Source organism: Carassius auratus, chromosome 9, assembly GCF_003368295.1.
Source record: "Carassius auratus strain Wakin chromosome 9, ASM336829v1, whole genome shotgun sequence".
NCBI lineage: Eukaryota > Metazoa > Chordata > Actinopteri > Cypriniformes > Cyprinidae > Carassius > Carassius auratus.
The window spans coordinates 9,237,862-9,249,891 of NC_039251.1; the positions used below are offsets into that span (position 1 = coordinate 9,237,862).

At 36.8% G+C, this 12,030-nt stretch overlaps 1 protein-coding gene across 6 annotated transcripts in view; it reads left to right on the forward strand.

Annotated features, from left to right (window-relative positions):
- LOC113108296 (histone deacetylase 4-like) overlaps window positions 1-10,505 on the forward strand; it is a 201,100-nt gene extending 190,595 nt beyond the window's left edge. For all 6 annotated transcript variants that reach the window (XM_026271246.1, XM_026271245.1, XM_026271250.1 and 3 more), the window contains 3 exons: window positions 3,675-3,759; window positions 4,035-4,176; window positions 6,212-10,505. In XM_026271246.1, coding sequence (XP_026127031.1) covers window positions 3,675-3,759; window positions 4,035-4,176; window positions 6,212-6,251 — 267 coding nt within the window. In that variant the 3' untranslated portion in view covers window positions 6,252-10,505. The remainder of the gene's footprint in view (window positions 1-3,674; window positions 3,760-4,034; window positions 4,177-6,211) is intronic.
- Window positions 10,506-12,030: the final 1,525 nt, after the last annotated feature.

Consider the following 12,030-nt stretch of genomic DNA (forward strand, 5'->3'; position numbering starts at 1 on the left):
TCTGTCATATTGCTCATGCAAAGCAGTATTTTTATCTCTATATTTATCGTTTTTATCTCGGAATACCCATTTTATAAAATGTAGATACTATATATTTGTACAGTACAATTTACAGAAAATTACAGAACAATGTTGATCTCGTGACAAAATACTTTTTTTTTTCCTTTTTTTTATCATCTAACTTTATTATTTAGCAAAACTGTACAATCTGTTAAAATAAAACATGTTCCATTATTCGTCAGAAAAATATATAAAACTGAAAGGAAAATCTAGAAAATGTACTTTACTGCATGTATCATAGGGCGCTATTTTCCCCTCATTTATAGATAAGATTATAAAATTTCTTGCAATTATGCAAGGTTGACTACATTACAATATTTCCTTTTCATATTGTTATACATATATATATATATATAAAAAGCTGAAAGAAAGTACAGAATGTTATTATCTCTCCCTCTCTCTCTCATTTGTACATTTCAGATAAATGGATACATGTAAATAATGTGCTTGTTATTTCAGTAGTTTTAGTTATTCTACTTATAAAGCGGGCATTGCACCAAAAATTGGAGAGCCACTGCCTTAATGTATTGCAAACAATCAAACGTTGTTATTTTTTGCTTCTCTGCTGTTCCACGTTTTTTCTGTAACTCTCTTTTGCGTGAAGTTCCCAGTTTGCTTGGCTTCATCCGTGTTTGAAGGACGTGCCTGGTTCTCAAACAGTCAGAATTTATATTACTGCAGGCAGGCTGACACAAACCAACCTAACAAAAGCTTTTCTTTTTCCTGGAGAATGTGAAGGTCTTCACACTCAGGCCACGGGCGTGAGGGAAAATAAAATAAATCCCACTGTCATGGTGGATGCTGGCAACTGGCATGTGTTTCATACCTGCCAAGCAGCTTGGCGTGCGCTGACAAGACCTATTAAAGTTTATAGACGTGCGGCAGGGCCGTCCATCACGATGACAGACAGGTCGGGCCCCTCCCTCTCGGCCGGTGCCAGGGCAGCAGAGGGTCGCGGTCGCAGCGGGATCGGAGAGCTGAAAGGGGCCGGGCTGAAGCGGGAGGATTCCTGAGGGACCAGTGTGTTGACCCTCAGTCAAACTGCACAGCAGGAAAGTGTGAATGAATGACCAGCTGGCCTCACACGCAGACTTTTCACCCCTCCATATGGGGCCGCTGACTTCAAGTCATGTCGGAATGGTCGTATTTACGAGATGAACGCGACTGCAACTCGTACCGGTGGGAAACTCTGGATTGCATTTAAGGCCAGACTTTCTGAGTTGGCAACAAGTCAATTGAAGAATCACGGTGGAGGCAAATCAATACTAAGAAAAATTATATTTTCAATAGCTGGGCTTTCATCCACACAGTTTTAATGCAAAGTTTGTTATAAAGCATAACATTCTGGAAGGATAGATAGATAGATAGATAGATAGATAGATAGATAGATAGATAGATAGATAGATAGATAGATAGATAGATAGATAGATAGATAGAATCATGTAAACATTTTATAACTAAGTTTAATTTATTTAGTATTTGAAAATGTATATATGCTGTATATATAGCTTTTGGTATTTGAATAAATATATATATGTGTGTGTGTGTGTGTTCTTGTTTTTGTGGCATATCAGGACACAACTTTGTATAATGACATGGGTATGACTTATGAGGACATAACCCATGTCCCCATTTTTCAAAACGCTTATAAATCATACAGAATGAGTTTTTTTGAGAAAGTAAAAATGCACAAAGTTTCCTGTGAGGGTTAGGGTTAGGTGTAGGGTTGGTGAAGGCCGATAGAATATACAGTTTCTACAGTATAAAAACCATTACGCCTATGGGATGTCCCACTTTTCACAAAAACAAAAACGTGTGCATTTTTTTTTTTTTTTTTTCAAATACCAATAGCTATATATACAGTATATATACATTTTCGAATGCTAAATAAATTTAACTTGGCTATAAAATGTTTAACATGAAATTTACATATTATTTTCAAACACTAAATACATACAAAAATCTGATTTATGAATTGCAAGCTTGTAGGAACTTCCCTGGGTGACTTGAAGACCTATTTACAGTAAGTGCTCCAACCCTGAGAATATTGCCAAGTTGTTTCCTCAAAGTAAATGTCAGGGAGCCGTGACCCAGCTCAAGACTGCTCTCTCCGAACAAACAGTGTATTCAGGATGTGTTGTGTTGTGTTTATGGTGTATGCGTTTGATCTCGCCCAGAGTTCAGTGTGTGGGGTGCCAGTGACTGAATAAGGCTCTTTCTTTCCAGTGTGAGAGTTTTCTGTGTGGCAGCTCTGAATCCAGCTATTTTATAATATTTTAGTGCATTATATTTTATAAAATATGCAATGTGTGCTGTTAATATTTGAATACTAGGTTGAATGGTTTAGAAATGCTGAGGGGTTTGATATGTCTGTTTGTCGTGCCACAGTAAGATTAAAGTCTCCGTGTCCTCAGACGGCCTTTCCCAACGCCTCCAGTCCTCCCGGCCTCATCCTATTTGTTTTAATTAAACCAAAGCTTCTAGCTTGGCCAGGAGTAGAGAATGATCTCTCTTTCTCTCTCTACACTTGCTAATATTCAGAAATCACAGTTTTCATACCTGTTTTTCCTCTGTTCTCGTTCATGCAAATGGTCTATTCCTGCCCCTTTCCCTATCTTTAATGTTTGCATATGAAACACATGGCTGTAGATTTTCAGTTTTTTGCGTGGGGGTGAAAAAATGCAGCCGAGAGCCAAAGGGAAATGGAATCATTCCACATCAGGAATGCAGCGTCGCATGCTGGCTGTTTCCTCTGGGCCGTGGCCCCGCTGGTCCCCGAGCTGTCGTGAGCATGAGGTCTTGTTACCCACGCGCGTCGACAAAGCACAAAGCCCTGCATTGTTGCATATCTTTAAAGCACAGCATTCAGCACATCTGTGAGCCTCCGTTACAATGCAAACACAAGCTTGATATTAATGCATTTTATGCCTGGTTGCCATCGCTGGTCCATGAAAACAATAACTCTCAGGCTCTGCTTCTGGAAATAGCTCAGTGAAGATGTGGAGTTGTTGTATATGTTCTCCAAAAGTCCCACTCCACATAGGTGTTAAACATCAAATGTGTTTTTGTAACTTTACACTGTATTTCACTTTTGGTGATGATTGATGGATAAAAAACTGAAATCTGGAAACTGGTTGCTGGAATAAATCTTGTAATGTTTGGAAACACTATCTTAATTGTTAAGATGTTTGTGATATGCATATATTCTGAGAGAAAAGGTCATACTTGCAAGAAATAGACTCTAGAATTGCAAACAACCTCACAATCGCGGAAAAATCAAAAATGCGTTATACAAACAATGTATTCTCACTTGCTCCCAGTTTACGTCTCGAAAGTCAGAGTTTGTATCGCAAATTTGACTTGTTTTTTTTTTCTCCAGAAACTCAGGTTGTCTCACAATTCTGCTTTTATTTTTCACCAAAAATTTAAAATAAAAAAAGGTATTGCGATTTATTTTTTAATTGCACAATCTTGACTTTTCTTGTCAGGATTAGGGGATGACAAGTTAGCAAGTAAACTGCAAGTCAGAAATGCTAGAAAAAAATGTGAGACTCTATAAAGTATAGAGTCTTCATGCATCAAGGTTTAACTTGTATTTTTGATCTTTGTTTCAGTTGGACCCTCTTTCTGAAGATGTGCTACAACAGCGGCCGAACACCAACGCCATTCACTCCATGGAGAAAGTTCTGGAAGTCCACAGTGAGTGAACACAAAGCTTCACAGTTTATTCATTCACCGATGACCTGATACATGTCGTACACAACTGCTGCACCAATTATTGTAATATAGTCTATTTTAGATAAATGTACCCCTGAACAAACCTTTAGAATTGTGATCGGCTACTTGCATGTCAATTATAAGCAGTCGTCTTCTTAAAGTAAGCAGTTTTTGGTGAGAATGTTCCGCAGTATAAAGCAGACTTTATGCTGTGTCGTCATGTTTAAGGCTGAGCTTGGAGCGTGTTTTGTGCTTAGGTAAATACTGGCGCTCGCTGCAGAGATCTGCTTCAACTCTGGGATACTCACTGCTGGAGGCTCAGAGATGTGAAACTGAAGAGGCAGAGACGGTGACCGCCATGGCCTCCTTGTCTGTGGCCAACAAGCACATGGGAAAGAGGTGCAGTTATAGCTCTGTGTGTTTGTCAAATGGCACATTCCACAAATTTTGCGTCCCATTACTTTTTTTTTTGTTGTTCTGAGAATTACCGGTATTTGATGTGTTATACAGTATATAACAATTGTATATTATATATATATATATATATATATATATATATATATATATATATATATATATATATATATATATATATATATATATATATATATATATATATATATATAATAGTTCAACTTAGATTCTATTATATTAATTTTAGTTTTCATTAATATTTTGAATCTGTTTTCATATTTTCGATACTCATTTACATGTTTTTTTTTTTTTTTTAGTTTTCATTTTATTTGTTTTTGTCATTTTTAGTGGTTTTTGTTTTCTTATGTAGGACTATAGTAGAGTACTATAGTAGTACTTTAGTAGTTTTTGTTCATTGTTATTACTGATTTGGTTTTAGTTATTTTGGAACATAAAGTTAAAATGAAGCAAAAAGGTGAAATGTTGTCTTGGCATCGAGCTGAAATAATAATAATTAATATACATTTATTATATTTCAAGTAATTGAGTTTTTGTTAAAGTTTTATTTTTTTAACTAATAATAACCATGAGAAAATCAGTTAAAGCCTGTTTTGAACTATTCAGACATGTTGTAACATTTCTAAACGTGAATAAAAATAGATAAAAACAATTCATTTATTATATTTAGTTTGACTTGCAAATTTTTTTTAAGGTTAAGCACCTCCTTTCATTCACAATTTGCTCCAAAATGACTTACAGATGAGTCTCAGACTTTATCTTGTACCTTATTCCTGGAAAGTTGCACATGTTTGCTCATAGCATGCCTCCTGAGTGTGTCTGGTTGTGTGAGGGGTGTGTGATGAGACAGCAGTGTTCTAGAGGTGCAGGACAGGTGTGTACATGAGCGCTGATAAGCAGACAGGACTCTCTGAATGTGCGGGGCAGAAGTCCAGCAGCGTCAGGCTTCTGAGAGACATATTCTGCCAGAGTCCTAATTGAAAACACTCAGGCAGCATTGAGCACAGATGCTTGAGGTTTCTGGACCTTCCTCACACACTCACACTCTTACACACATGTGTATTCATGTGCCCAGCACAGGTTCACACTCACATTATTTCCTGTTATTCCTATTAGGGGCCAAGTGCAGAAAGTGTGTTGACACCTATTATAAGTGTTGGTTTTCCTAGTTTAATATTCTGTGTTTTCTGGCTGGGCATTTGGCACACTGGTTATGGAGGGTCTCGTAGTGCCAGTGTCAGAGTCTTTAAAACACTCTAGTGCCACCAGAAAAAAAAAAAAAAAAAGTTTTTAGCTTACAACTTTTTTAACAAAATTATATTTGTCTCTCCCTTGATCCTAAATTCTGTTATTCTGGTGTTCCTCCTGATTTCCTCAATAATTCTCAAACAGAACGCTCAAATTATGTATAACTCTGCCATGCACCATTTCTGTCTTTTACCATGAATTTGCACACTGTTTTTACTCATACAAAACTGGTTCAGGTCATATTCAGACTCAGATTTTAATGTCTTACACAAATTACTGCTAATTTGACACCAAACAGAACATGGTGTTCCCAGAGACAAGGAAATCTGGAAGTGTAAAAAAGTGCAATTTCCAGTTCTAGAAAGAAATTTAAGTCAAATATTAAATTCATGAACATTTATATAGTGAACATAAATTTTCATTGTGCTTGTCAAGGTTATTATAGTTAACTAAAAAAAAATAAAAATAAAACCATGGAACAAAAACATTTTTGTTACTAAAAAAAAAAAAAAAAAAAAAAAAATATATATATATATATATTTATATATATATAATAGTTTATGATGGTACAAAATGCAAAATTATGAAACGATACAAAAGTAACTGGTAACTGTGCTTGTCTCTAAAATATCCAATTAGAGATTACATTAAAATTTACTTTATTTAAATCACTAATGTCATGGAGTGAAAAGATGTTTAAACTTTGACTGTGTTTTGCACATGTGACACAATGTTTGTGTGTGTCGCCCCACAGGACAGAGGAGGAGCCTATGGAAGAGGAGCCTCCATTGTAGAAGGTCCGATCGACTGCCTTGGTGACCCTCTCGGCTCAGTGCCTCTTCAAGGCCTCTGACGTCGCTCTACTCTCTCTATCCGTTTCATTTTTTGTCCCACGATGTGCGTGCTTTGAGCACGGGATCTGAAACGGCCTGAAGAAATCTCTCTGACACCCAGAGCGTGACAAACATGTCTCAGCCGTGTTAGTCTGTCTCTGTCCAAGGCAGAATGTCCAGGACTGTGTAACCTGGTCTGTCCGCAGGGACGCTTAACTTTTGAGCAGGACATACACTCACGTTTCATTGTTAGATGTGAGAGCTGGTGCTTTCGACATGAACTTTTTCATTATTTTCCAGAGCCACTATAAGACTGATTTCGGCTGTCACGGCCTACGTTTTTTATTTGTCGTCTCTCTCTGTTCGTTTGTCTGTCTTTCTTTTATTCTTGGAGAAAAAATTGACTCGTTCCATTCGCAATTCGAGTTACTGCTTCACGAGGGTGGACGATGTGATCGGGAGAGCGATCGAAGGATTCTGGGAAGCCCGACGAAGAGTCGACAAAGAGTCGAGTTTGTGCCTTTTTCAAAAGATGGATCCAGAAGAACATTGCCTTAAACTAGTTACAGGAGGGAAGACGTTTCGCCGTCTCTGTATTTCTTGACATGCGACGATTAAAGGCTGGCCTGAAGAATCGAGAAACCCTCAGCATGTTTACCAGGAACTCCCTGCAGATATCTTCATGTTTCACACGCATTATAACCTGTTTTCTGTTCCTTCATTTTTACTGTGCTTGTGTTGGACGTTACATGAAAAGTGTCACTAACAAACAAACTTTAAGGTAGTTGCCAGCTATCCAAGGGCAAAACGTTCGATTGAATTCTCCAGCGCTTTAGATGGCAAGCCAATGTAGCAACTCGTTTCAACTCTTAATGACCAAATACGCATCTCCTCCTTCTCCGAAAAGTTGGCCAGCATGCAGCTTTCCATCGGCCTAGTTAAGAATTGAACCGTTGTAGTTTAACACCGCAGACAAGCATGAGTTTACTGCGAGCATATAGGATAGGGCTGCGATGACCTCGCGTCATACGATTTGTAGTTCGAGACAAACTTTCTATTTTTCTTTCTCAAGACATGTTGTACTTTTATATAGCTATGAATGTCTAGTATTCCGGTTACTTTACAGTTAATCAAAGGGCACTAGCGTATCACTACTATTATTCTACCTTCAAAACAAGCGCAAAAGGGCTGGTTACCGATTTTAAATGTACCACTGAGCCTTCAGACGTGCCACCTGGTGAGATTTAGTGCTGGTTTCCTGCCGACGGGCCTGTGCGAGGAGGTTTATGGGCCTTTCGCTAAGGGCGGGTGCTAACGAACATGTCCCCGTCACATGACATAATCCAGGAAGTAGCGGGACCACCAGCTTCCACTCAGAAAACAATCGTAAAAAAAAATGCCTCTGAGACAACTGTGATACTCAGACAATCTGCATGGGACATTGACATAGTTTCGGAGCCGCGGCGGCGCTTCGAAGCGGCACATAGAACTGTATATATACACAATTATGCATGCTGACAGTAGATCATTTGGCTTGACATTGATTGTACATTGAACTTTTGGATTCTGGACTGACGAAGAGGCGATAATTTGTTTTAGAGCAACTGACTCGTGTTTAGCCTCTCGGCAACTACCTTTGGCATTCTTTTACTGTGTGTCATGTTCAATATAAAACGCATTACGGCGGGAGATTTGACTTACCGTTGCCATTGTTCCTCGACTTCATTTTTATATATGCCTGTCACATGACTACTCCACTTTGGGTTGGTGCCCGTTATTTTCTTGTTCATTTGTCCTGTTTTTGGTTTCTTTCTCTTTTTTTTTACTTTTTGGTTTATTTACTTGTTCATTTGTCAGTCTTTATGTAGTTGACAATGTGTTTTACATGCTTGTGTCTTTTTTTTATTGGTTTTATCTTGTTTTTTTTTTGTATGCGGTGGGAGGGAGATGCTTTTACTTTGTATAATGATTCTGACAATTGTGTATTTACTACGTTCTGTTCATAATAGATTTATATTACAAAGATCTATAGATATATTATATATTATAAAGATTGCAGACTCGCATAAGAGAACTAGTATTGCAAAGTGATATATTTCAGTACGTGGTCTGGCTTTGGCCATCGCTGGTTCCACTGAAGGCACTGTTTATTGGTTTCATGCATTCGCAGTAGCATTACTCTGGCACCGTAAACTCTTGATCAAACGGATCTTTGTGGTTCCAGGCTTCAGTTTGCTCTTTAAACTCTAAAACAAAAACACTGTACATTTCCATTGGTAAAAGTCCATTTGGATAGACTATGTGGGGTTCATCCAAGATGGATTTTAGTTATTTTAGCGTATTTTTAAATGGGTTTGAATTACTTAAGCCTGTCAACAACATGTCCAGGTCATATTTCACCCAGAAAAAGACATAGGAAATTGCATTTTGCTTTAAAACTAAAAATAAATGAGGCCAACAAAGCAAAATAGGATCAGCCAATGATGTAAATTTGGGGGTGTGGCTGTTTTTGTTTGACCAATGGCAGACATAGGAGTTTCCAAAACAAGTGTTCGAAAATAATCATTATTTGGAGGTGCAGAAATTATGCACAGTTTAAAAATGGCAGAGATACAATTAACTCTCAGAAATTGCCAGTAAGTTTCACAAATAATAACAAAGTGCAAGTAAAAATGAAATTTTGAAGTAGAAAAACTGAAATGTTTTCTTGTAAAACATGCATTAAATATGAAATGATGAAATGATTTAAATAAATAAAAATTAATGTTTATGAGAATTTACAAAAAAAAAACTGAAAAGTGAAACGTCTTTTTAAATTATGGTGGGGGGAAATTATCACGAAAATAATTTCATAATGCAAGAAATCCCCCAAAAATAAGCTTCAGTTCCTTAATACAAAATATAATTTCTTATTTACCTCCTTTTGATTTTGGGGTGAAACGCAACCTGGACATGATTTTGTGAGATCGTTAGCGTTTCATTTTGCGGTAACGATATCCGCGATTGTTCTCTGGGTTTTTTCTGTTTTGTAAAATCTTGTTACTCTTATCAAGCATGATCAATTTTGGGCATTTTTTTGCAGTATCATATCCAGACCAAGCCCATCAGATCTCATCTGAATTACTTTCAAGAATGAAGTGCGAAGGCTGACACTGATTTGAAAGTGTCCCGGAAATGTAAAGCGACATTCCCAAAGAGTCTCATGATGATGGACCATCACTACAAACCACTCTGCAATAATACTAACGGCAGCCTATCAATACAGTCTTATCAAAGGGACACTTCTATCCCGGTTCATCCGGACCGTCATTTTCTTTGCTCCTGTTTTGTATAAAAGAAAAAAAATGCATTCCATTTGTTTTTTGGTTTTTTTTAGACCTTTCTTGTCATTCCTGCTAATTTACCATGAGGTCTGGCCAGTTGTTTATTTGCAGGCCAGGGTGAATTTCTTTCATTCTCTTTCCTTCACAGCTGTAGATTTCTGCATGGTTTGTGCGTCAGCATGCCTTTCTGTCCTTGTAACATATTTGCACAAAGGAGGAACACGGGAGGGTTGAGGCTTTGGAGAACGCATGGGATGGAAGCTCTTCTTTCCTCCTCTGTTTCTGGTCAGTACACAGACGGATTGATGCTCTTAGTGTCCGACGGATGTGCTTTTTACTTGTTTAAAAATGGAATGAAAGAAAAACGTCTTTTGAATATTTTACAACAGCAACAAGAAAGTTATCTAGCACTTGTGACATACAGACTATAGACTTTATTGTATTTATGTAGAGCATTGTTTTAGGTGAACTACACATTATGCCACATGTTAGACTGTCTGTGAGACTTCTTTTGCTTTCTGTCGTTTTAGTTTTTTTTGTTTTTGATTTTTCTACTCTTCCTCAGGACGTATTTTGGGGCCTGGAGGAAGACTAGGAAAAGATTAGGGTCGTTCCTTTAGAAACATCTGGAATCATCAAAGGGCTTTTTCCAGATGCTTGTCAGATATATCTTCAGTTTGTCCAAAAGGAGGAAATAAAAAAATAAAAAACACTTATCAGCCAGTAATACCTGTGACCACTGTGGCTCGAGAACAGTTCTAGGTTTACAAAATGTAAGAAATGCATATTATTTTTGTCACTTTGTTTTTCCATTGTTACAATAGAACTTTTCTTGGGACCTTTGCTCTAACGTTTGTCTTTGACATCAACTATAAAGTTCCTTGTTTTTGAATACCGCAATGTCTTGTTTTTATTTCCGAGCACATTCTTTCACGGAATGGATTTACATAATGCAATCAGGAAACGGGGCTCCAATAATAACAGTCAAATCATTTTAGTGATTTAATGCCATATTTTCTATTAAGATCACTTACTTAGGTGAGGTCATTTTTCTGCTCTCATATGACATCATTCTTTTATATTCTTTGATCCCCATTTTAGATTTATTGTAAACTTTCATAACTTTTAGCGCTTGTGCTCTTTCTTATGAAAACCAGAAAACTTATTTTATTGTGTGTGTGTTTGTTTATATATATATATATATATATATATATATATATACACACACACACACACACACACACACACACACAACACACACAATACAGTATAATATACCCTCTTATAAATATAACCTTCTTATCAATGCTCAAGCATTCACCATCATGCATTGTCTACAGAATGTTCATGAAATGCTTTTTAATCAACAGAACAGGAGTCAGTTAAACCTCATTCATTTCAGTAGGAAGTCAGGGTCCATGTTAATGTGACCGCTGTAGGAGTTCCTGTCACATTGTGAAGGGGCTAATGGTGTGTGTGGTGGTGAACGCTGAGCTTTTCTCATCATTTTACACTGTAATTCTGCGGTGTCTTCTTGGGCGACGGGGACTTTCTGTAAATCTATTACATAGCAAACAGCAGTGCACCACAAGTACTGTTCTATGAAAAACTGGTGGAGATGAATTGTTTGTGGGGTGAGCCGGGCCGGGATGCTCAGATGTCCCACAGTGTGTTTAAAGCCTGTGGTTTATTGTCAAAAGCATCAGTTCCCGTCAGTTTGCCTGGAGCACAGAACTTTAGCGTCAGACTCTGAGAATATATATATATACTTTTAATGTACATCTTTGTGCTGAATATACCTGATTTAAAGCTACAAGATAATAGGGATCTTTTCAGATTTTCCAGGAAAGTTTGGAAAGTTATTATTATTTTATTATTGTTTTTTTTGGGGGGGGAGGGGGCTAAATATTGAAAATATTCATGGAAGATGTTATAAAACAAAGAAATATGTGACCCTGGAGCACAAAACCAGTCTTAAGTTCCTGGGGTATATTTTTAGCAATAACCAATAAAACATTGTATGGGTTAATATTATCGTATAATAATACATCATTAGGATATAAGGTAAAGATCATGTTCCATGAAGATATTTTGTAACTTTCCTACTGTAAATATATCAAAACTTAATTTTTGATTAGTAATATGCATTGCTAAGTATTCGTTTGGACAACTTTAAAGGTGATTTTCTCAGTATGTAGATTTTTTTTTTTTTTTTTTTTTTTTTTGCACCCTCAGATTCCAGATTTTCTAATATTGTCTGATCCTAACAAACCATACATCAATGGAAAAAAAAAGACTGGTTTTGTGGTCCAGCATCACACATTTTTATATATTTAAATAAATGTTTAATACAATACAAAATTAATTTCAAATAAGTTACTCTTTGTAAAGAGAGTCACATAATCTTTCATTGAAGC